This window comes from Osmerus eperlanus, chromosome 11 (genome assembly GCF_963692335.1).
Source record: "Osmerus eperlanus chromosome 11, fOsmEpe2.1, whole genome shotgun sequence".
Taxonomy (NCBI): domain Eukaryota; kingdom Metazoa; phylum Chordata; class Actinopteri; order Osmeriformes; family Osmeridae; genus Osmerus; species Osmerus eperlanus.
In genome coordinates, this window is record NC_085028.1 from 5,894,080 (window position 1) to 5,919,957 (window position 25,878).

General features: G+C 49.7%; 3 protein-coding genes across 4 annotated transcripts; 2 read left to right on the forward strand and 1 right to left on the reverse strand.

Moving 5' to 3' along the window:
* Positions 1-12,599, forward strand: si:ch211-136a13.1 (HHIP-like protein 1). Of its 2 annotated transcripts, none has more exons than XM_062473565.1 (9): positions 1-1,086; positions 5,015-5,670; positions 6,094-6,237; positions 9,077-9,405; positions 9,827-9,953; positions 10,183-10,328; positions 10,687-10,768; positions 10,945-11,027; positions 11,150-12,599. In XM_062473565.1, exons 1-9 carry the CDS (start codon positions 793-795, stop codon positions 12,121-12,123), a joined length of 2,835 nt encoding a protein of 944 aa, XP_062329549.1. In that variant the 5' UTR covers positions 1-792; the 3' UTR covers positions 12,124-12,599. The 2 variants fall into 2 exon arrangements, with proteins under 2 accessions (XP_062329549.1, XP_062329550.1); XM_062473566.1 differs by lacking the exon at positions 1-1,086 and adding an exon at positions 1,165-1,631.
* Positions 12,600-12,909: 310 nt separating this feature from the next.
* Positions 12,910-18,135, forward strand: yif1b (Yip1 interacting factor homolog B (S. cerevisiae)). Its single transcript, XM_062473498.1, has 8 exons — positions 12,910-13,062; positions 14,064-14,305; positions 14,603-14,707; positions 14,988-15,066; positions 15,176-15,233; positions 15,596-15,751; positions 15,899-15,992; positions 16,914-18,135. The coding sequence occupies exons 1-8, from the start codon at positions 13,026-13,028 to the stop codon at positions 17,067-17,069; spliced, it is 927 nt and encodes a 308-aa protein (XP_062329482.1). The 5' UTR covers positions 12,910-13,025; the 3' UTR covers positions 17,070-18,135.
* Positions 18,136-19,530: 1,395 nt separating this feature from the next.
* On the reverse strand, positions 19,531-22,843 carry sb:cb81 (mRNA decay activator protein ZFP36L1-like). The gene is made up of 2 exons (XM_062473507.1): positions 22,688-22,843; positions 19,531-22,311 (listed from the first exon to the last, which is right to left on the reverse strand). Exons 1-2 carry the CDS (start codon positions 22,739-22,741, stop codon positions 21,073-21,075), a joined length of 1,293 nt encoding a protein of 430 aa, XP_062329491.1. The 5' UTR covers positions 22,742-22,843; the 3' UTR covers positions 19,531-21,072.
* Positions 22,844-25,878: the final 3,035 nt, after the last annotated feature.

The following is a 25,878-nucleotide window of genomic DNA, read 5'->3' on the forward strand; positions in this document are numbered from 1 at the left end:
GTTTGGGAGAGAGTGAGAGAGATTGAAAAAGAGAGAGGGAGAAAGAGAGAGGGAACATTAGGGGAGGGAGCAGAGACGGAATAGGATACGAGTGCAGGCTGCAGCGTGGCCAGAGGAGCTGTATGAAAGAGTTTAGTGCACTTTCTATCTCACTTCTATCCCTCTCTCTCTTTATTGGCCTCCCTCTCTCTCTCTCTCTCTCTCTCTCTCTCTCTCTCTCTCTCTCTCTCTCTCTCTCTCTCTCTCTCTCTCTCTCTCTCTCTCTCTCTCTCTCTCTACTTCTCTATCATAACTCTGTCTCCTCCCTCTCTCCTCTCTCTCTTCCTCTCTCACTTTCTCTTCTCTGTCTGTCCTTCCTCCCTCTCTCTCTCTCTTTCTCCACCTCTCTATCCCTCTCGGTCTCTCTCCCTTTCTCCTCTCTCTGAAGTACGCATGGTTTATGTCCCAGCGTGCCACCAACCATATGTCCTGAGCACACAAAGAGACTCCCTGCCAGTCAGACAGAGGAGGAGCAGCAGGAGCTGAACCCTTAGGACCTGTATCGTGGGAGAGCAGGAGTAACAAGAGGAGCAGCAAGAAGGAGCAGAAGGAGGCGCAAAAGAAGGAGCAAGAGGCCGGAGGAGGAGGTGCAGGAGGAGGAAGGAGAAAGGCGAAGGAACGCGATCAGGAAGGAAGAGGAGGAGGAACGAGAGGAGCGGTCGGAAGGAGCAGAACCTGGATCAGTCCCACCTCTGACCCCCAGAGGGGCTCGCTCCATCCCACCACCAGGTGGCGCTGTAGGGGAGGACCACCATGCCAGTGACCCGGGGCAGGGGGGATCTGGGCGGGCGTCTGCTGCTACCTGGCCTGGTCCTCCTGGTGCTTCTTCTGGCCCACCAGGGGCTCTCCCACCCCCAGTGTCTGGACTACAAGCCCCCCTTCCAGCCACGCGAGCCCCTGGTCTTCTGCAAGGCCTACGCCAAGTTTGGATGCTGCGATTTGGAGAAGGATGAAGAGATCTCCCAGAGGTTCTACCAGATTATGGACAACTTTGATTACGCAGGCTACGTTAGCTGTGGGAAGTACATACGCAGCATCCTCTGCCAGGTAGAGTACTGTGGGATCAGGCTATCACCTGGACTTGTATCAGACATCACACCCCAAACTGTCTAATTATTATAACAATATGTTAATTTAGGAAGTGATTTTACCCATAGCTAATCATAGATGGGGACTTGAACGCAGGGACTGTCTACATGTCCAACATGTAGACAGTAACATTGGCTATTAACCAAGCAACACTCAGGCATGGAAATATTTGTGAGATTTTGTTGGAGAAATTTGCTGCTGGCCAAGTCATAAGGATGACAGTCCCAAGAGAGTGACAGGGAGGGAAGGAGAGATTGAGGGAGGGAAAGGGAGAGAAGCAGGGAGGGAGGGTTGGAAGGAGGAAGAGAGAGACTGAGAGAGTGAGCAGAGAAAGGGGAGGATCTGGTGAAGTAAGAGGGAGGACTGTGGGTTGTGGTCTCCAACCTCTCTCCCAGGTTCTCCCCTCCTGGTCCAGCTGAGCAGGAGGCTGGGGATCCAGCGCTGAGCATCAGGGAGACCCCGAGAGACTGGCCCCCACCCATGCCCCAGGCCACTTAGCCTGGGTAAACCCTGCTGAATGGACCCTCTGTTGGGTCAGTTATCAGAGATACAGGAGGCTGCTTGTTATCTGTCAGAGGGTCCACCGACCAGCCAAACACTCACTTCCTACCTGACCACCACACAGGATATATCATTTTACTACTGGAGGGTGAGAGAGGGAGAGGGGGGGGGAGATAGTGAGAGAGAGAGACAGAGAGAGAGAGAGCGAAAGAGAGGGAGAAAGTGGGGGGAGAAAGAGAGAGATAAAGGGGGAGAGACTGGGGAGAGAAAGAAATATAAAGAGAGTGATATTAACAGAGAGAGAGAGAGAGAGAGAGAGAGAGAGGGGGGGGGGTGAAAGGGAGAGGGAGAGAGAAAGTGAGGGGTGGGGGTCGTGGTGGAGTTGAAGGGTTGAGTTGAAGAGTTGAGTGTGGATATAAACAGTGAAGTGAGCCACACTCTAGCCTGACCCTGAGACTTAGCGCTGCGGAAGGCTGCTGCAGTGAGTCTGGAAACGTGGAGCTGAGAGGGGCTGTGCTGAGATGTGGCAGACGTGCGCTCTGAACGTGCACTGCTGACGTGCACTCCATACGTGCACTCTCGTGGACGTAGCAGAGAGGTTTCTTTGAGGGTATGTCTGTGGATTTCAGTAACCCATGAAGCAAACCAAGACCTGCACACAGCCCTAACCCCTGGCTGTCCTACTCATCTGTGTGTCTCAGCTCATATCTGTGTGTGTGTGAGGGTGTGTGTGTGTGTGTGTGTGTGGGAGTGTGTGTGTGTGTGGGGGGTGTGCGTGGACGCCTGTGTGTGTGTTTGTGTGTGTGCACGTCTGTCTGTGTGTGTGTGTGTGCGTGCGTGGGTGTGGTGCCGCCTCAAGTCTGTTTCCTCGTAAAACGCTGCCTTTTGAAACACCTCACATCTGGCTGCCATCTCTCTGAGGAGAAGCCACGTGGAACAGGGGCAGTCCTGACTAATCACAGCAGCTCTCTCACACAGACTGACTACAGTCTGACCTATCACAGCAGCTCTCTCACACAGACTGACTACAGTCTGACTAATCACAGCAGCTCTCTCACACAGACCTGACTGCAGTCTGATTTATCACGACAGCTCTCTCACACAGACTGACTACAGTCTGACCAATCACAACAGCTCTCTCACACAGACTGACTACAGTCTGACCTATCACAGCAGCTCTCTCACACAGACTGACTACAGTCTGACCAATCACAACAGCTCTCTCACACAGACTGACTACAGTCTGACCTATCACAGCAGCTCTCTCACACAGACTGACTACAGTCTGACCTATCACAGCAGCTCTCTCACACAGACTGACTACAGTCTGACCAATCACAGCAGCTCTCTCACAGAGATTGACTACAGTCTGACTGGGGAGCCCACAAAAGCTACTGTATATCTGGCTGTGCACTACTGTAGGAATAGCAGGATTAGAGGTACTAGATGCTGTGTGTGAGTATTTTCTGCCAGGGCAGGACTGTTTCACCAATCAGGTCTGGTGTCAGGACTGTTTCACCAATCAGGTCTGGTGTCAGGACTGTTTCACCAATGAAAGGTTATATCAGGTTTGTTCTTTTCTTTCTTTTCTTTCAACCCAAGTTCAACAAAATAACTTTTTGGATCCTTTTCTAATCATAGCATGTGCTATATTTGGCTAAACCCATGGCAAAACTGGGAGCTAGAGTTGTTGCATCATAACACACTATCTGTCAAGGATGTGGGCGTCCCAAAAGCCCTGGCTGTCATAGGGAATGAGTTGAGATGGGGCCGCTGTAGAGCAATGAGGTGTGGGTGTATGTGGATAGAGGAGAGACAGTGGACTCCACCACTCCACCAGGGCTTTGTAGCTAACCCTGGTGGAGTTTCAACAGAGTTAGGAAAAGAGACATCTTTTTTTTTTTCTTTTTTTTTTCATGTATCATGCTCTGATACATGATCTTTTTGTGAAGATCCATGTATTTTGTCAGGTTCTTTTAGTACGCAATGGAGCCCAATATAACTCAACAGTCAACGTGAAACCTTTAGAACTCAGTGGAACCTTTCCAGAACAAAGCAGCCATTGTATGATGTCTATATTCACATGACCTGAGCCGAGGAAGTGAAGAGACCAGGATGACTGGATTTGGTTGTCATGGACTTGAAAGGAGAGGATGGCTCCCTGGTAGGATGTACCAGTTTAGATCAGGAGTACAAAACAAATGCACCCCTCATCAGGAGCCAACTGCAGTTATTTTGGGATTTGAACGAACAAATGATTGGTTTTACTTCAGGTGGCCTGCACCCTCATCCTGTGGCCATTAGCAGGTTTGGGACACAGATAAGAGGTTTATTTATTCTGCTCAGTGTCATGCAGTGTTTGTTTATTTATTGGGCAGTAAATCAAATGAGATATTTACTTCAACCTGCCAAACACAGGGTGTTAGTAGGGCCCTTCCTGATTGACTTCTTAACTTATTCCCTCACTTCCCTTCCTCACAGCTGTGTTTACAATCACTTACAATGGTTATCTTAACTAGCTCCACGTAGACTTTGCCCATGCATCGTTCAGAGTACACCATTCCTATTGACGTCATCGGTAGCGCTGGGATTACGTAATCCACCCAATAATTATGGTGAGCACCAGATTCCGGCATTGGACCAACCACCACACTGTGTTGGTGATGTTGGGGTCCTTTGATACTAGTCTCCTTTCCAGAGCCGAGTCTGACACCACCAAGGACGAAGCCTTAGTGAATGTCACCGTCTTTCTTTGATTCCAGCTCGGACTGGTGAACAACAGACACATGACTGGAGACAGCATGGTGCCAGTCAAGATGGCGGTGGCTGCTTCCTGCAGGCCTGCAGCAGTGGTCTGCTTCCTGCAGGCCTGCAGCAGTGGTCTGCTTCCTGCAGGCCTGCAGCAGTGGTCTGCTTCCTGCAGGCCTGCAGCAGTGGTCTACCAGCATGTTGGGCGTGGCGACTGTGGCTTTGACTCCAGAAGATGCTGGACGTCTCGAGACCTGTATTTAGACCGTCTGCTGTATATAGACCGGACTGACGGCCATCATCATCTACTTAGAGCAGAGAAGAGAGGACTTGCTGGAGGCTCGTTTTCTCAAACTCAGAGTGAGCTCACTCAAAGAATAAAAACCTGTCCAAGATGGTGACCAACAAAGTCTTTTTGAAGACACATAGACGATTTTCTACACAGATTTCTCACCATGAAATTCCGTGTTCCAGTTTACAGTCCAAAATGTCCAACATTAGTCCAAGATGGCCTTTAATAGCTACAAATATCAATAGATGTGATAAATACGAAAGTTGTTTTAGATAAATTTCTTACCGTGAATCCCCTTTTCTTGCCTACCCTGCGCTCTACCCCCGCCCCTTCCTGTTCTGCTAGGAGTGTTCTCCGTACTCCGCCCACCTGTTCGACGCGGAGGACGCCAACACGCCCATGCGGGTTCTTCCGGGCCTGTGTGGCGACTACTGCTCCGACTACTGGCACCAGTGCCGCTACACGCTCAGCCTCCTAACCGACAGCTTCAACGCCAGCACCTTGGCCGCCATGGAGGAGGACAGGACCCGCTTCTGCTCCTTCCTGGAGCTGCGCGACCGCGAATACTGCTACCCCAACGTGCTGACCAACACCCAGCTCAACGCCAACCTGGGCGCGGTGCGCGAGGACCCCGAGGGCTGCCTGGAGCTGTGCCTGCAGGAAGTGGCCAACGGGCTGAGGAACCCCGTCGCCATGGTGCACGCGGACGATGGCACCCACCGGTTCTTCGTGGCGGAGCAGCTGGGCTACGTGTGGACGTACCTGGCCAACGGGTCGCGGGTCGACCGGCCGTTCTTGAACCTGACACGGGCGGTGCTGACGTCGCCGTGGGCGGGGGACGAGCGGGGGTTCCTGTGCCTGGCGCTGCATCCTCGCTTCACCGCCGTGGGGAAGGTGTACGTGTACTACTCGGTCTCCGTGAAGAAGGAGGAGAGGATCCGCATCAGCGAGTTCACCCTGCACCCCGACGACATGAACCAGCTGGACCACTCCTCCGAGAGGTCAGGTCACCGGCACTAGTCTCAGAGGTCGCACGCGTCACGAGTCTCAGAGGTCACACGCGTCACGAGTCCTGGGTGTTAGGGTTTAAACACAATGAAGTATGAAATTAAATTAAACACATAGGGGCACTTTATAAACATCTAAAAATGTGTGTCACTTACACAATATTCAAACTGTGATGTCACAGTAGCGGAATATACACACACCTGTAGTATATGGGTCATGGGGAGATCATGGGGACAACATGTTTACAGTTTAAAGGACATCCTGGCCAAAGGCTGGGATTTACTTCTTAATACTGTCAGATATAGACACATGCCCATGTAAACATCTCACATCAGTTGTTGTTAATGAGCCATGCAATGCTGAGTCACTGTCAGTGAGGGACAAACTGCTGAGTCAACGGTTGTGTTTCTCTGCAGGACCATTTTGGAGGTGGTGGAACCAGCGTCCAATCACAACGGAGGACAGCTACTCTTCGGCCATGACGGTTACCTCTACATCTTCATAGGGGACGGGGGGAGGGCTGGAGACCCCTTCGGCAAGTTTGGAAACTCCCAGAACAAGTAGGTGACCGCTTCAACAGTAGGTAACCGCTGAAATGTATTCAAAGGGATGGTGCTTATTTACATTACTCCCAGTGAACCATCCCATGAACACTTATTTTAACACTTCCCCAAACCTCCCTCTTGGGAAGATAGATAGTAGTGTGTGTTATCATTCTAAAACTTTCAAAATCCTTCGATCAAACTTGAAAGAGGAGTTCGTATGAAGAAAGATTCCAACCACTCTAATATTAGCATTCCAGAGTCCACAAATTCCTACAGTTGAATCAGAGAGCGAGGAGAGGGGAGAGAGATAGCATACTACTATCAGACACATCTGTTCCAGAGCTAAAAAACAACAAGATACAATATTGACAAATAGTTGTTCTATCAGCTGTATTACATATTACATTTCATTTACATTTAGTCATTTAGCAGACGCTCTTATCCAGAGCGACTTACAGTAAGTACAGGGACATTCTCCCCGAGGCAAGTAGGGTGAAGTGCCTTGCCCAAGGACACAACGTTATTTGGCACAGCCAGGAATCGAACTGGCAACCTTCAGATTACTTGCCCGACTCCCTCACCGCTCAGCCACCTGACTCCCAGAGTCAGGTGACAGGTGGCCACCTGACAGGTGGCCCCCATATCAAACCCATAATACAGCAACAACATTAGAAATCCAATTCTGAGTGTGTCAGGAAGCATCAACAGTTCAGGTTTAATGAGATGGAAAGACCTTCTCACAACACGCCCCATCAAACACATGTTGTAGCGTGACATGCATGTTTACGCCAGGAGTGGCTCCATGGCCTGTAAACAGGCTGGGGAGTCTGGAGGGCACTCTTCGACTCCCCCTGTGTTTGTAAACACTCTGACTCACCTCCCTCAAACTCTGACCTTCACTTGTTCCAGCAGGACTAACAGCGAGTTGAGAAGTCTACTGATTGTGACTGTGGGTTGAATTGTTGTGGTTGTGTTTGCCACATTCTATACATTTACCAGATGCATTTATCCATAGCGACCTACACACGGTGCATGTAGAAAGGACAGCAGAAAAGCAGGCTCAGAAGGATTGGAAGTGCTGAAGTTACCTCGACCCTCGGTTGTAACTGAGAAGGTACAGGTGTTCATGCTGTAGGGCCCATGAATGACCTCAGCTAGGTGTGTGTGTGAGGGCGTGTGTGCGTGTGCATGTGAGTGTGTGTGTGTGTGGCGATAAAGATGAAACAGCCCCTCAGTGTCAGCATTGGATAGTCAGCTGAATGTGTGTACGTGTGCTTGTGTGTGTGTGTGTGTCTGTGTGTTTGTGGAGATGGAAATGCAACAGTCTCTCCCAGTGTTAGCCTTGGCACAAAAGGAGCCCCAGCCTTACCCTGGCAGCCCAGAGCATGGTGTGCAGTGCCTGGCCCCTCCACACTGGCATGGGGCCCTGCAGGAACAGCTCTGGTCAAAATATTTAGGATGAAAATCACCTGTAGTGCACTCTGACTGTCAATATTGTGGAACTTGTTTTTTGTGTTAACAGAGAACAAAACACCTTCTTTGTAGCTTAAAGAGTCACAATAACGTATACAAATTGTTTCTTGGACCTGTGTATTTTATTTGAGATTATTCTTATGAACTGGGCAGTGAAAAAAAGGTTGTAGTTCTGAAGGACAAGAGTCGAGAGAGCGGCCCAGTGGACCGCACTGCTCACCACCTCCCAAACCCACCGGCCAGTCTGCTGGGCTGGGCCCAAAGAGTCACGACTCGGGTATTTCAGGAGTCAATATTTATGGAGAAATGTCTCCACCCGCATCATGGTCGCTACTCTCCTACCATGTGACACCAATGGCCGACTGTTTTTCAAAACACACCAGAGCACAGCGAGTAGACACAGCTTTGACAGGCCGTGTTCAGATTCAGGTCTCCTGAATGAAACTGGACCTTCTCAGCCTGCTTAGCTATAACCAAGATCTTCGTAACATTGACTGACAGCAGAACAAGTCCATTCTGACATCCCATGGGTTCACTCCTAAACAGTCCTGCTGGATGATAGCGTTCCCAAACACACCACATGCCCAGGCTCATGATTCATATGCTCCTTACAGACTTAATGACAAACCTTCTTACGGTAAATTAATTCCAGGTACCAGGTCCATATATCTCCAGGGCATGCTCGATGAATCGCCAGCTTGTACTGGTCTGGTCTGGTCTCCTCATTCATTTCCACAGCCAGGATTCTGCATTCAGCTCATTAGAGGCCCCATGACAGCCACGGGTCTAGAGCTTTCTATAGGTAGATCACACAAGCAAAACACTGTATATGAGATTTGTACCTGAGAGGTGTTGACAGGTAACAGGCTCGTTCTTAACGTGGATGTCTGCTGTCTGTGACCTCAGAGGAGAAGAGTTTGTTGACACCCTGGGGAAGGTGTAGGGGACAGGGAAAGAGAGGGAGCAGCAGGACGAGGCTGCCAGAGAAGCCAGGGATGTGAAGGTCCCACCTCCAGCCAAGTCTAATATTTACTCTAGGCACTGTGGCCCAAGACACATAGTTGTGTTTGTAGGAGAGATGGAGAGAAAAAAGGAGGGAGAGAGGAAGGGAGGGGAGGGAGGAGGGTAGGAAGGTGAGAGAGTGTAGGAGGAGTCATGTATTCACATGTGTAGGAGTAAAGAAAAGAGAGGGATGGAAAAGTAAAAGAAGGGAGGTGGGATGGTTTGAGTTGACTGAGATCAAACGCCCCCCCCCTCACCCACTTCCACCCCATACCCCCACCCCTGCCTCCAGCCCCTAACCCTACCCTTTGCCTCCACCCCCCACCTCCACCCCTTCCCCAAATCCCTATCCCCCCCTCCACCCCCTCTCCTCCCCCAGGTCCACCCACCTTGGGAAGGCGCTGCGCATCGACGTGGACAACAACGACGACGGCGCCCCCTACAGCATCCCGTCAGACAACCCCTTCGTCGGCGAGCGGGGCGCCCTGCCAGAGATCTACGCTTACGGCGTGAGGAACATGTGGCGCTGCTCCTTCGACCGCGGCGATCCGGTGAGCGGTACCGGGCGCAGCCGGCTGTTCTGCGGGGACGTGGGGCAGAACAAGTTTGAGGAGGTGGACCTGGTTGTGAAGGGGGGTAACTACGGCTGGAGAGCCAAGGAGGGTTTCTCGTGCTACGACCACAAACTCTGCCGAAACTCCTCCCTGGGTGAGCATGGAGATAACTCTGGGAACACAACAGAGACAACCTTGATGTTTAATTTACTGAGAACACCCAAAACCTTTTTTGTTTTTATTTTGTTGTTTTATGGCTTTTGCTACTCTGACTTGTAAAGTACTTTGGTCAACGGTTGTTGTCTTTAAAAGTGCTCTATAAATAAACTTGACTTGACTATGCTTGGCAAAATGGAGGACCTTCAGTATTGGGGTTAAGCTGTGGAGAAAGGGTCTCTAACTGTGTTTCTGGAGAGCTGCCTTCCTGCAATGTTTTTGCTCCAGTTTTAACTAACCTGATTGACTAACTGCTATTAAGTTAGCCCCTTGAATCCAAAAGGTAAAATGCATCAATGAATTCAATGTCAAAAAGTAAATGTTACAAAACTTGTGCTATGTGTGTACTGTGTCCTCAGACGACATCCTACCTATCTTCGCCTACCCCCACAAACTTGGCAAGTCTGTGACAGGAGGGTACATCTACCGAGGCTGCCAGATGCCCAACCTCAACGGACTCTATATCTTCGGGGATTTCATGAGTGGGTGTGTGTTTGGATGGTCCCATGTTCACACATGGTTTCGCGTAGCTACATCATATTGCACATGAATGCTGTATGTTGTGTGTGTGTGTGTGTGTCTGTTGATTTCTTATTAATTTTGCACCTGTGCCTTTGTCTTTCTGTGTGCTTCCTGTCTGTGTGTATTGTGTGCTCCTGTATGTGGCTGTGTGTGTACTTTTTGTCTTGCATTTCCTGTGTGCGTGTGTGTCCAGGCGTCTGATGTCCTTGAGAGAGAACAAGACCACCGGGAAATGGAACTACAATGAGATCTGCATGGGCAGAGACCGGACCTGCAGTTTCCCGAAACTCATCAACAGTTACTACAAATACATCATCTCCTTTGCTGAGGACGAGGCTGGTAACTCACACCCTCTGCTTGGGAGTTCAGGAGTTTCAGAAAGACGGGGGAATTTCTCTGTGGTTTTCTCTGTGGTCTCTGTGGCCCTTTTGTACACTGTAGAACACATCGGTTCTGCTCCTGGATTCTGGGCTTTTCAATCTCAATTCAACCAATTCAGAAATTGAAAAGGCAGAACATTTTCATTTCCAAACTTCTACTTGGGGGAAAATTTTAAAATAACTTGAGGAATTAATATAATTTTTTTATTGATGATAAACTGTGTATCAATAAAATCCGATTGTGTTTGAAAGTTGACCAGCCGTGTTCTGATCTTGTATCTTGCCCTCTCTCTCTTCTTGTCCTGTCTGGGTTACAGGGGAACTGTACTTCCTGGCCACAGGGGCCCCTAGTGCCACTGCCAGGGCTGGAGTCGTCTACAAGATAGTGGACCCCTCCAGGTAGGAACTGACTACCCTGGGGCATCCGTTTGGATAGCATAATCAGTTCTCTGTAGTTTTTCAGACATCTCGTCCTAATCATCTTGTTTGAATCATCAACTTTTTGCTGCCATCACTGTCAGACCACGTTTCTAAATATGTTCTCATGCCTCTCTCATATTGTCTCCCTCCTCTAGGAGAGCTCCCCCTGGCAAGTGCAGCTTCAAGCCAGCACCAGTCAAGATAAAGGGCAAGCTGATTCACTTCCACCCCAAGGAGGGTAAGCGACACCAACACCACAAACAAACGCACCTGTCCTCCTCGTGTCTTCTCAGGCTACTATGAGTCACAGTCTGAGTGCTCTAAATGTTAATTTCTTTCTCGCTCGGCTCCCTCTCGCAGAGTTCGTCATCAACAAGAAGCCCACGACAACCGCTGCCCCCACCACCACCACCAAGAAGACTACTACAGCACCACATCCACGTCCAACAAAAGCTAGCCACAGACCTCCAGGCACCAGCCACACAGCTAGACCCCTCACCCCCTCCCGCACACTCAGGAAGCCTGGAGGGGCAACGACGCCCAGACCGGGCTACGCCACCACAAGAGCTCCTCACAAGAGAACCACACCCTCAAACACTATCACCGTTGCCCCAGGTAGGAGAACTGCCCCCTCAAGGTTCACCCCTACCCCCAGGCCCCGAGCCCTGCTTACCCCAACAGGAAGGGGGCCCTCTTCGGCCACTATGAGACCTCTGAACCCCCCACACACCACCGGACATACCCAGACTACCCCCCAACCCCGGACCAGCCCCCGCCCCAGGCTCCAGACCACTCCTCGTCCAGCCTACTGGACCCCAGCCCCCAAGTCCACCTCCAAGACCCTGAGGCCTAATGTCACCCTCCCCAAGGCCCAGGACAACCCCCTGAAGCCGCGGGGCGACAAGATGGACAACTCCAGCCCCAACCAGGTCCACAAGGGCCGGGGCCAGGGTTCGAAACCCCCCAGAGGCAGGCACAGGCGCAGGAAGTCACGCGCGGGCTCGGTGAGACTGGTCAATGCCGACCAGCGTCTGGACAGGGGGCGGGTGGAGATCTTCATAAGGGGGGAGTGGGGGACGGTGTGTGATGACCTGTTCACCAGCAGCGCGGCAACAGTGGTGTGTCGCCAGCTGGGGTACCCCTTTGCGCTGCGCGTGGCTAAGAGGGCGGAGCTAGGTGAAGGAAGTAGCGATGTGCGCATCCTGTTGGACGACGTAGAGTGTGAGGGGACGGAGAGGACGCTGTTGGACTGTAAGCGGGCCAAAGTGGGAAAACACAACTGCTCCCACCAGGAGGATGTGGGGGTGGTGTGTGGATACCTGGAGGAGGAGTGAGCTGGAGAAGGTTCTCAGATGCAGCCTCAAGCTGATTGCGATCCGATTCTCCAAAATCCTTTTTTTTACCTTCCTGCTCTCCTCTGTCCCTCAACCCACTTGTGGAGTGTGGAGAGAGATGAACAGGACCAGGACTGGGGTTTTCTGGGACACCAACAGGGGGCTGCTCTCCTTGTCACAAAGATTGAAACAACACACCTTTATATGGCGGACAATTACATACTGCCCTTTTAAACTGAGAACAAAGTTACAGTTGTTTTTTCACATATTTTTTTATACAATGTGAGATGAGATGTGTCGAAGTAATACATCAAAAGATAATGATTATGCGTGATGATTAATTAAATGAAAAATGCTGGCCATTCTGTACTTTACTGTATAATATATCAAATTCAACAGAGTGTATGTAAACTGGTTCTTGGCACAGGGTGCCATTTGTTACAGGGTGCCAATAAACGATAGTTCACAATTATGATGCTAAATTCTTCTTCTAAACGTTATTTCTGATTATTCAGGACAGAGCACCATGATTCACTTTGCAACACTGCCCTCATGGGAACAATAGTAAACATTGCAACGTTACTGCACACGTAGCAAGACATTTGAGTGCGTATCCCAGACAGTAACATGATGTACACAATATGTTTTTCAGATTGGCTGGTAGGGGCTTTTAACTCTAGAACTCAAGACAACTATCCACTCGGCAAACGTTTTATATGGCTCTGAGCCAGACATACTTGGCCGGTATTGCCCATTACCAGTATCAGAGAGGGGTAGGGGGCGGCGACGGCATCCGCTCTACTGTTTCCGGTCCGAGGCCGTATCCGTCCATTCATTTTCTTGTGGCCAGTTATCTACTAGCTATCTAGATAATATAACGTGTCGGTGTTTTATCCTACTGAATGGATTACACGCCAACACAAAGTGGGTTCAAACAGCGTAAGTTACGTAGCTATGCAGTTTGTTGTGGTATAAAAACGTCACACTGTCTTTGCCCAGATAAAGGCAACACGAATTATGTTAGTGCTAAGCTCATTTAAACCGTATCGTAATAGCTACTGTAGCTAGCTCTGAATATTCACGTAACAACTACACACTAGCTGACGCCGGCAGACCCGTTAATTATTTAGCGTCCACATTTATCGGTAGCACTAGCTAGTTATCTCGCTAACGTAAGCGAGAAAATAATAGTAGTCAGCTTAGAATGTTCTCATCTTGAGTAGTGAAAGTTTGAGGGTTTGAGAATTGTAAAGTTAATGTTTTCTGTGTTACCTTAAACTAGCTATGCTAACGACGTGTTCTCGTCTTGGGCGAATGACAGCTCACTCAACTGATCTGGAGTTTGATATTTAGGGGCACACACCTTTTATTTCGTTTTATATTCATATTGGTGATTTCCTTGTACTTTTCTCTGAATGCATGGAGCTGACTTACCCCACCTCTATTAAACTATTCGAGTTAGAGAAAATGTCGCTTGGCTTTCGTTGCAGAAGGGCTTTCGAGTAAAATAGCAGCTTCCGAAAGTAGCAGCTTGACTGGCGGTTTTTCTCAGATCGAGTTTGAGTTTCTTCCGCTACCACAACCCCAGTTTAATTTAATCCTCATGTTATCTTCAATCTAACATATTTTATCCAGCAGCAGTTCTTACGTCCAGAAAAAGTTTTCTTGTGTTTTTATTGTCGACTACCTCAATTTAAATAAAAAAAACATCCAGAATACCTTAACCCCGACCATGGAAACATTTGCAAATAACCATAACATCTCACCTAACATGGTTATGCTAAAGTAGAGGAAATGTGCACGTTATAGTGACCTCAATTACATCTTAAACAAATGTGTGTAATCCCTCAACTCTCTCATCCATATCTTCTCCCCACTTCTTTTATTTACCACTCCCTTCTTCTCCACCTCTCGTCTCTTTCACCTCTCCCCTCCCACAGAGCCTAAGATGAGACAGAGGAACACTGTGGAGGGCCCAGACCCCATGTTTGAGGACACCAGTGCAGCACCAGGCCGAGGCCCAGGACTGGCAGCCCAGCCTGGGGGATACAGGGGCCAGGAGGCTGGGCCTGGAGCCGGTGGCTTTCCTGGGCAGACCCTGCTGTCAGACCCCATGTCTAACCTTGCCATGGCCTACGGCAGCAGTCTGGCCAGCCAGGGAAGAGAGATCGTGGACAAGAACGTAAGTTTGCAGTCGTCTGCTCCGGTGCTTGGTTAGTGGAACTGGGGCCGAGTCAGATGTCAAATCCAGCCAAATCTGACTGTGCATTCCAAGGTCCATTCCAAGTTTCCTGTGAATAACATAATAACAATGTTATCATTTAGCCTAGCTGACACTTCTGTCCAATGCCATGTTCTATCTAACAATTTTGGAATGTTATAGTTTATTGGAGTAGCCCAGTTAGGCTCTCCAAGAAATAACCCCTCTCTCTCTCTCCACTTCTCTCCCCCTCCCTCTCTCCCTCCATCTCTCCCCCAGCTGGACCGCTTCCTCCCTGTGTCCAGGCTGAAGTACTACTTTGCGGTGGACACCGTCTACGTGGGCAAGAAGCTGGGCCTGCTCGTCTTCCCCTACATGCACCAGGTAGCGCACAGCCACTGGGCCAGCTAACTCTGTTTATAGCACACCCACCAGGAACCACTTCATGTTCTCATTCAACCACTGCTTTAATGTGAAGCATGTGTTGTGGGTATGTGCCTTTTCTACCTGGTGAGAGTCTAAATACTCCCAGCGTTTTCTTTTAAGTTCCAGTTTATTGTCATATGCACCCAACAAAGTTATTTCCAATGACACGCTTGATATCTCTGAAGTAGACACGAGAGAACGAGATATAATAAACCCCTCGCGTGTTTGTGTTGTTTAGAACTGGGAGGTGAGCTACCAGCAGGACACCCCTGTAGCCCCGAGGTTTGACATCAACGCCCCTGACCTCTACATCCCAGGTAACCCTTCACCTCTCGTTCGTCCCCTGCAGCCACTGTCCACGCCTTACGTTTTTTTTGTCCCCTCCTGCAACCATGGGATATCTTACATTGTCTTCGTCTCCTGCAGCTATGGGATTTATCACCTACGTGCTGGTGGCTGGCTTGGCTCTTGGAACTCAGAACAGGTAAGTGATCTTGTGATCAAGTGTGTATGAGACACAGACAGATGTGTATGAGAGACAGGCAGTTGTGGGAGACACAGACAGTTGTATGAGTCAGACATGTGCACAGACATCAAGAACACACTTGCTCACCTACCCTTACTCATCCTAACTCCCAATTCCTCTCTCTCCCCTTCCACCCATCTCTCTCCGGACTACCTACCTCTCCCCTCTCCCTGCACATGTTCCCCTCCTTCCTGCCTCCCCATCTGCCCTCTACCCACCCTCCCTCTCTCTCCCCCCCCGCCTGCTTTCTTTACCCACCCCTCCTTCCGTCCCGCCTCCCCCTCTACCCCTCTACCCCTCCCGGCCTCCCCCTCCCCCAGGTTCTCTCCAGAGATCCTGGGCATGCAGGCCAGCTCAGCCCTGGTGTGGCTCATCATGGAGGTGCTGGCCGTCCTGCTCAGCCTCTACCTGGTCACCGTCAACACAGACCTCACCACCATCGACCTGGTGGCCTTCTCTGGATACAAATACGTCGGGTGAGGGGGGAGGGGAGGGGGGTGAGACGGCCACCGGTGGACAAGGACAGACGTCCTCGGCTTCCATCCTGGGAGCTCTGGTCTGGAGCTGGTTTGTGGTGTGTGTCGATGGTGACGTGAGCCGGGCTTGTGCTGTGTGTGTTGAAGGATGATCGTGGGCGTGGTGGCGGGCCTGCTGTTCGGCCGGACAGGATATTACCTCACGCTGCTCTGGTGCTGCGTCTCCATCTTCGTCTTCATGGTGAGACGCAGGACTACAGGGTACTTCCTGTCTGTCTCTCTCCCAGCTGTCCTGGTGCCTCCGTCTGGCTCTGGGCTCTGGCATGTCTGTCTGTCCGTCTGTCTGTCTCTTTCTCTGACCGCATCTGACTGGCAGGAGATGTCTGGTTGGGTGGGTGTCTGTCTGCCTCTGTCTTTTTGACCCCTGTCTTCCTGTCTCACCCACTGTCTGTCTCTCTGCCGGTCTTACCCAGGATTGGAAAGTAGCAGCTGCAAAATGCAGGTGATTTTGCTTAACCTAGCAGGCATGGTGGGGGGCATCTAAAAGTAGCAAATGTAAACCAATCATGCAAATGCAGTATCACCTCAGGTCAAGCAACCTGTATAGGCTAAAGGCCTTTACACACCCAGAGTAGCAATCTCCAGCTAAAACGCTTGTTTTTCTCAGTCAGCGGGGCCAGGTAGCACGCCACGCAGAGGCAGAGGTGTCCAGCGTTTGTCGGGGGATCTGGGGGTGTCACAACACCGTGGTGACAGCTGTACTTTGGTCAACATCTGCAGAGAGGAAAAGTATCATAGCCAAACTCTGCACTGTCATGTCAGTTCGCCGTCTACTTGTTTGCAATGTAGTTTATTAACTCCTAGATTACAGCTGAGCTGGCCAGATAGCTAGCTGAACTCTGGGGAAAGTCTAGGAACTCTGGCAATCCATGCTGCTGGTCTCACCCCCTGTCTGTCTCTCTGTCCCACCCCGTCTGTCTCTCTCTCTCTGTCTCACCCCCTTTATGTCTCTGTGTCACCTCCTTTCTGTCTCTCTCTTTGTGTCTCACCCCCTGTCTCTCTGTCTCACCCCCTGTTGGTCTCTGTTGGTCTCATCCTGTCTCTCTCTGTCTCACCCCCTGTCTGTCTCTGTTGGTCTCATCCTGTCTGTCTCCCTCTCCAGATCCGTACGTTGCGTCTGAAGCTCCTGTCAGAGGCAGCAGCTGAAGGTGTTCTGGTCCGAGGAGCCCGGAACCAGCTGAGGATGTACCTTACCATGTCTATAGCCGGAGCCCAGCCCATCTTCATGTACTGGCTCACTTACCACCTGGTCCGGTAGAGCCACAACCAGGAAGCACCAGCACCACGGCCTGAATCCTGACCTGGGAGCAGAGGGGGGGGGGGGGGGGGGGGGGGGAGGTAGGGGTGACCTCTGACCTCTGTTGAGAGGTCAGGATAAGGGGTAGGGGTGATGATAAGGAGTTTCTAACGATTAAGGATTCAATTTGTTTGAAGGGTTTACAGTTGTTGTCTCATCAGATGCTCTCAGTGGGGTTGGTTAAGGTTGTCTCATGTGATTGCCTTCTACAAGACTCGCCAGAATGTTCTTCAACCCCCCCCCCCAGTCCTCCTACAGAAATACAGTAACCACCTCCACACTCATTGACTTGCACAGCTTACACAGAACCACAGAAGAAGAGCGTTTTTAGGCCAAGGCAGGTGTCTGTCTCCCAGCACAAACTGAACAGTGGCCTCGTCGACTGAACAGTCTTTTTGTATCGTTCTTTCTACCTATTTGTCCAGATAATGATACGCCACTGATTGGTCTTCTCATGTGTTTGGATACCGTGTAATTCTTTGTGATTATGTGTTTGTAAGTATGCGTTTGTCAAGAAGCTTGTGTGTTCATCTGGGAAGCACGGATGGAAGAAGCAAGCCGTCGTTGTCCGTCCAGTCCACTCCACGAAGGCTCATGTCATGGCCCAGCTTTTTATGAAAACACCATTTGACATCTGTTGGACAGACCAGCTCTGTAGTCAGTCAGGCTTAGGCCTGTTCGAAAACCAGAAGCATTTGAAAACCGTTGCGTACGGAACAGAACACATCGAGGCGTACCACAGGAAACGCAACTTCTCACTGTTTCCATCAATGTCTTGCCAAGGCCAAGCCAGAGAAACAGGAAGTGGAGGGATGTGAAGATATGGTGTGAGAAGTGATGATCTATTTTGCTATGTGAAACACGACATGGGTTCTCAAGATGTGGTGGACGTTGATGTGCTGCTGCTTTGGTCTGCACACTCATCTCAAGATGGGTCTATACGACTACCGGTGTAGGCCTTTCATGTTTTTATTCATTAATAATATTTAATATTGTCAAACCAGAAATAAAATATATTGTAATGGTATGACAGTGTTGTGCTCTTTATAACCTGGATTCTGGCACCTTGGGTGCTGGGTAGCTAATTGATGACATTATCATTAAAAAATTGTTTTGAATAGCAGGTTTGGTTGAAAAAGAGCAGAGAGAAAGAGTGAGAAAGAGTAAGCCTCACCTTCAAGGTCAGAAGAGGAGGTTGTGGCCAGTCCAATGTGTATCTGACAGGATGTGATGTCATTCTTTAAGTCCTGTGTGTGTGTGGTCATGCAAGCATGTTTTCTTAAATGATTTTGACAAGTCGAATGTCTTCTCAGAATAGTTAGCTGCAAACGGGAACCACAGGCTTGTCCAAGTAACTTGATACTGATTGTATTGTGAACATGTGAACAACATGCAGTGTTAATGTGTGACCACTAGGGGGCAGAGCAGCTCCTCATGTGAGACGAGCACGGGGGGCAGAGACAGACAGTGTTTAACATTGTCAGACTTAACTGTGTTTTTAGTAGCCTTTCATACTCCCCAATCACCTTCATAACGGTATCCCTACAATATGCAGTCAATCACAAAGTGATCATGTACGTGACTCATGTCATTGCTTCGAAGAATCCTTTAAAAAAAGTATTTGATATATGCAAATCACTTTTTCTCTCACTCGCTCTCTCTTTCTCTTTCTTTCTAAGCACACACACAATACAAAACTCTCCTCCTCCTTCCCCTCCATCTCCTCATCTTCCTCCTCATCTCCTCCTTCTCCCTCCATCTCCTGGTAAACAGTAGGGACATTAAGCCTCTATAGTAAATCTTGGCCAGGCCCCCTGACTCCATGCTAATCACCCTCGCCGATTTCCATGGTCCACATTACCATACAGATGTTGCTAAGAATGAGCGAGCAGCTTCACAAAGGCCCTGCTCTGAGAGGTGTGGCCCTTTCATATCTCCCAGCAGCCCTCTCAAACACCACCCCTCCCTCTGACCCCCCCTCACACACACACACACCCCTGGCCCCTAGAAACCAGCAGCTAGCTATTGTCTGCCTCTCTTCAGCTGTGGGATGTCTTCAGTGTGCTTACAACAGAATGCCGGGACAAAGATGAACAATGCTCACACACACACACACAAACCCCCTCAACTTCTGTTCCCTTCTGTCTCAGTGTGTGTGAGAGAGACCCAGTAATGGATGGAAATCAGTCACAAGTATCATGTGCTTCATTATGCAGTCAGGTCACTTTTGTTCCAGCATCTGTTGCAAAGTTTGGTTTATTTTTTGGACTAAAACCCTCAGAACCGTGAAAATGCATGTGGTTTGATAATCTAAAGTGGCTCATCTTGAAGAAACTGTGGAAAGGAAATTATGCATCGACTCATCATAATCTAAATCCTACTTTGAAAAGACAAGAGAAAAAGATGAGTTCTTTCCCTTTTTTAAAGATTTTGTTTTATTTTTAACCAAACGGGAAAAATATATTAAGATACAAACTGGGATTTTACATCCCATGGAATGTAAACAATGCACTTAAATTATATAAAAACAAAATGATATAAAACCAACACAACATAGTTTTTGCTTAAAAAACAAATAAATAAGTATTTAAGTTAACAAATGCAAAGCCTCGTTTGTTAGTTTGCAGTCACAGTTAAGGCCCAAGTCAAGACAACTCTAGTCCTTCCTAGTTGAACAGCAGATATGACCCGCCCACCTCATGGCTCACTAAAAGGCAGGTCTTCTGTAAGTTCCAAAGGTTAAAAACAACCATAACAAAACATACACAGTAGTTCATTGATTTCACAAGCCTCTTAAATCGTTTGCGTGCAGGAGACCAAGCTCATAAAACTCATTACATGGTCATTGAGGAAACTCGAATCAAACAAACAACCAGCAAAGATACTAAAACGTACGTCGACAATCACAAGTCTATCAGGAGGCATCACCGGAGAGAAACCGACCATAACAACAGAATAACCTTTGAACCCCCAATGGGAGCATGTGATTGGCTGCCTGGCTGAGGATAAGAGGAAGGAATGAAAAAAAGAAACTGAAGAAAGGGAGTTTGACCTCCCTCCTCTCCCTCATCCCCCTGTACCCCCCAACTCCTTCCTGGGCCACTGAGCAGCTGTCTTACGCTATCCAACAAGAGCGAGGAGTATTGATTGGATGAGAAGTATTGATTGAACAGGCTAACTTAATAACAGTATCACTCTCGCTGGCATCGTAACATTCCTCTGCAGTTTGTTTCATATTAAAACCTTAAAGCTACAAAATAGCTCAATAGCAAGGCAGACTGTAAGCACAGTAAAGAACATTCTCCTGCATGGGATCCCAAATGCATTACACAATCAATACAAAAAAATGACTCTGCAGAACACACAAAAGGGAATAAATTACTACAAACTGGTTAGACTAGCGATTTATAATACTGGGAGTTAAGTCACCTTTACTAAAGGCTACTTCCTGCGTGCAGTACATCAGGGGGAGGGGGCTGTAGAGAAGTCTATGTTCAGCTTTGGTTATACACTAGAGGGTATTCAGCTACAAGAGGAACCAGTGGAGTGTGTCCACGCGCACGTCACATCTACACACTTCTGCAAATAGAAACCATGGTTAATCCCATAATACCTGACACCTTATATAAAAAATATTATAATAAAGATCAAATAATGGGTACAGAAAATTCCTACATGGAACTCTCATCATCTAGGCTACATTGTGAATGTAAGGCCAGGCAAAGCACCCTTTAGAATCTAACACGGGTATACAACAGTATACATGGGTTCTGATCATCAACATTAACGTGGGGACGGAACTTTACAAGACACAGAGCAGAGCTACACCTGCAGAGAGTAGGAATGCAATATGCACAAAGTTAGTCAGACGGACGGTCCGACAAGCAGTCTGAAAGTCGAGTGGACAGTCAGAAAGTCCGCCAGGCAGTCAGAACTTCAGCCGGGTGGACTGGACTAACCGGCCTCAGTCGTCCGAGACGGACAGGCGGCTGAAGATGGGCAGGCGTCGTCCCTCGAAGCTGGGCGACTCGGATCCGCTGAGGCTGCTGGAACTGCTGTAGCCCTCCAGGTCGGTGAGGGACTCGGCCGAGGAGCAGCGGTGGAGCACGGGCAGGGCCGGGAAGGAGAAGGCCTGGCGCTGGCTCTGGTGGTTCTGATGGTTCTGGTGGTTCTGGAGCTGAATATGACACTTCTGGGCCACCTGGACCACCGGCCCCCCACACACGGCCTGGCACTTTGAGGAGGACAAGGAGTCAGTGAGGGCGTAGAAGCGTGGCGTGCCCGGCTGGTCCCCCCCCAGGTCCGAGGAGAAAGGGTAGGCCTGTCTGAAGGCCGCCGGCTCAGGCAGGAGGGGGGAGAGGAGCTCAGGGCTCCCTGTGGATGGAGGGGGGGACACGGAGGAGGCCCGGGAGAACAGCATGGGGTCCTGGAGGGGCTGGAACCCAGTCAGCAGCTGCGGACGGAAGGCCGGAGAGGAGGAGGAGGAGGAAGAGGAGGAAGAGAAGCCGGCAAAGCTGATGCTCTGGCGGAGCAGCTGGGGGCGCTCTCTGGCCCAGGGGTGCTGGGTACCCGGGGGAGAGTCCTGCTCCTCGTTGTTGTGGACAAAGTGGCAGCGGGAGCCGTAGGGGCAGAAGCCGATGGTGTGGAAGGTGCGGCACGGCTCTGTCTTGTACTTGGGGTGGCGGCTCAGGCCGCGCACCTCGTCCATGCCGTGGGCGAACTGGCACTTGGAGCCGTACTTGCAGGTCCCGCTCTCCTCATACGTGCGGCACAGTTCAGTCTTGTAGCGCGTGGAGAGCGGAGGGGTGGGGGCGGGGGTCAGGCACTTGGAGGTGGACAGAAAGCCAGTGCTGAGGCTCAGGCCTGGCGGGGGCATCAGGGGCGGGGGGGTGGGGAGCTGGTGTTCGCGCGAGCCCAGGCTGCCGACGTTGCCCTCGATCATACTGACAGAACGGTCCACGCGGAACGGAATGTGGTTGAGAGACGAACGCGGCAGCTGTTGCTGGAACTCCCGGCTCCACGGTTGGTTTCCGGAGCTGAGAGGCCAGCCAATGGGCTCAGCAACGGGCTCCACGCTGCCGTTGTTGAACTTGGAGTTGGGGAGAGTCACCGGACACAGCGAGTGCCTGCGCTGGAAACCCACGACGCGCTGTCTCTGCGTGTTGACTGGAAGGCCATCTGTCATGTCCAGACCGTGGAAATTCTATCACATAAGAAGGCAGCAGAGGGTCACATTCCATGGTCGATGAGCTAAACCTCTCCACATCAATACAATTTAGCTAAAACAAAACCGATTGTAAAATATTGCCACAAGTTGACTGTTTGCAGGTTGTATTTAGGCATGGTGAGATTTAAGACCATGGAACAAACTTTTGTTTAAACGGTAAAACACATTTCTTAAAATAGCCTTGTTGTTTAAATGTTGCCAAGAAACGTAATCAATGTGACATTAAACAAAGCTTTAGTTACTCATGCATCAAAAATAAGTTGTAAAACCAACAAAACAGCCTGTATTAGCCTATGGCATAATCGCCAGATAAAAGTTAACTTTTCTATCGTCTAACTGATCAGATTTTTACCTTGCAAAACTCCTCGTCCAGCTCCAGAAAAGGGGTCAGGAAATTGGAAGGCATTGTGTCTATGCCTGTGTAATATGTCCGATGCGGTGGAGAATCCGTCGAGAGAGTAGAGAGACGCTCAAAAGAAGCGCTTCTAAACTTTCCTCACCATCTGCCGGAATCTGTATAAGTAGTTGGGGAAGCCTGGCTCCTCCCCCTGGGTGACGATGCGTGTCTTGCGCGGAGGTTGACCCCTCTAGTAAAGGGGTCTCTTGAATGAGTACTCTCTCTCTCTCTCTCTCTCTCTCTCTCTCTCTCTCTCTCTCTCTCTCTCTCTCTCTCTCTCTCTCTCTCTCTCTCTCTCTCTCTCTCTTTGAATACATTAGGCCCCTAGAAAAAAGTTCTGACTGAATCTGTGCTAGTGGGGAAAACCCAACTCCAAAGTTACACCAGCAGGCCTCACTCTCATGTGAGTTAGGAAGATCACATATTCCTATACAAGACATATAGATCTCTGTAAAAATGCTTATTGAAACATGCTCAAAGACAATCTCCAGTTCAGTATAACCACTTTGTGTATGAGTGGACCAGCCTACGGTAATGTAATGACTGACAGGATGTTGAGGGTTATTTGATATTTGAAAAGGACTCCGTTGTCATTGTGCGTCCCAGCCTGCAGGGGGGGGGGGGGGGGATGGACAAAGGCTCCACAGAGATGATGTTGGTTCAGAGATTCACTTGTAAATGTGGAGCCAGAGCAGCAACAAGAGTCCCACCCTCAACTCCACTGGCCTGCATTGTATAGTGAGCCAAGTCGTTTGGGAGGGATGTGTGTGTGTGTGGGGAGTGGTTGGGGGGGGGGGGGGGTAGGGGGGTTGCATGTGCGTGAGTCTGTGTGTAGTTGTGTGTGTGTGTCGGGGGAAGGGTTGTGAGAGAAAAGAGCAGTTTAACAGTAAGAAGTTTGGAGATCAAGTGACTTTGCTGGCATTGTTATCTGAAGATGGCTGAGGATTGCCGATGATTGTTCAACCGATAATCCATACGCCCATTCACCCATTCATCCAGTCATCCAGTCGTCCCTTCATCCGCTCACCTGTTCATTCCTTCATCCCTTCTCCCATTCATCCCTTTATCCCTTCATCCCTTCACCTGTGGAGAGAACATCAGCCCTCCGCTCACCAGGTGAGCTACCAGACTGCACCGTGTCCAGCCTCCAGTTAGTGGCACACACAAGGTCAACCAGTTCAGTAGGAGCTGTTGTGACGTGTTGAATCTAATCTGGTATTAAGGAGTGTACTCACATGTTGCTCCCCATGCCTGAATGCTTCAGCCTGGAGTTGGATGTTTAAACTTCCACTGGAGCAATGCCCCCCTCTCTCTTCATTGGTTTAACCAGAGGTGCTTCCTCATGGATGTACTTATGAACGTTTGGACCGATGAAGGCTGTGTCTGTGACTGTCTAACCCTGAGGTCAAGGAAGTGGCAGCGTTATTGAGCAGCTTCTTATCTTCACTGTGTCTTTTTTTATTCTCTGGAAGTGAATGAAAGGGACTTTGTAGATGCACATACTTATTGACAACCAGTATATCCAGCATGTAAGTATGTGTGTACTCATACTTTGTAAGTACACTTTAAGGATTGTTTTTTGTTTTCTGGGCCAAGTATCATCTCTCTGGTCCCTCTGGATAGAAACACAGTCAACACTGACCGTCTAAACACACTTCAAACCCCAGCTCTGTCTTTTCATGGCTTGGAGGGTAAACCAACACACACAAATGTACACAAAAACCTCCAGAATGAGAGAGACAGAGAGAGAGAAAGATAGAGAGAGAAAGACCTAGAAAGAGCGAGTCAGAGAGAGAGAGGAGTAGAATTGCAGACGTGTGTGTAACACAAGTGGTTTTGTGACGGTCTCAGTATGTTGCATGGATGCTGTTACTTCATACTTCAACACTCACTCATTTGACACGTTATCCTCCCTTCCCCTTCCCCCCCACTCCCCACCCCCCTCTCCCTTTCTCTGCAGGGCCATGCCACTTTTCCACCAATTATCCATAAGCTATGGTTGTCACCGTGGCAACAGGGCCCCCAGCCCTCAGAGTCCTCACTGGGAGGGACTGGCGTGATCACACTGAGAGCAGGCCTGCTGCACACTCACTGCTGAGGCCTGGGTGAGAGACCAGGGTCTGGGGAAGGAGACCAGGGCCTGGGTGAGAGACCAGGGTCTGGGGAAGGAGACCAGGGCCTGGGTGAGAGACCAGGGTCTGGGGAAGGAGACCAGGGCCTGGGTGAGAGACCGGGGCTTGGGGAAGGAGACCAGGGCCTGGGTGAGAGACCGGGGCTTGGGTGGGGGACTGCCAGCATGCCAGCCCCTTGCAGATTCCTCCTCAGCTATAGATGACAACCAGGGAGGAGAGGGTTGGAGGGGGGTGTCATAGAGATGAGCTGGTCGTTGGGGTGGAGGGGTAGAGTGGGGGATTGGTAACTAGGATGAGAAAAAAGTAGAGGGAGGGGAGAAGAGATGGAGGGAGGAGGGGGTGGATAATTCATTTTAATGAATCAGGACACACTGATGGAACCTTGAACACAACAGTCAGGGGAGAGGGCTCTGATCATAAACATACACTAATAACACACACACATACACACTCTAATAACACACACACACTAACAACACACCCACATGGACCAAGATGTCCATGAGTCCATGCTTCTGGATCCAGGTACCATTTACCTCTGTGTATTCATCTTGCACTTCTCTGCAACCAAACTCATAAGCGTTCAATAGTGACACACACACACACACACATACATACATACACAGCCTTAAAATAACATTGACAGCTGCTCAAGAGACTGGATGCTTTAACACCCAACAACACTTCTCACATTCACACGCTGCCTAAACCAGACATTCTGCGTGTGTGTGTAAGTGTAAGTGTAAGTGCGTGTCTATGTATGCATCTGTGTGTGTGCGTGTGTGTGTATACTTGTGTGTGTGCATGTGTATGACAGTCTGGGCATTGTAAGCCCCAGACACAGTTTGAACACAGTGCCCTAACAAACATCTACCAAGCGACACACAGACAGCAGTTGGAGAGCAGTTGGCAGGAAGTTTGGTAGGCCGTATTGGGGTTGTAAAAAGAGGGTATTCGGAGCAGTCGCTTTGTACGAAGAGATCTTAGGAGTGGGGTTTCTGGAGCTTTCTGTTT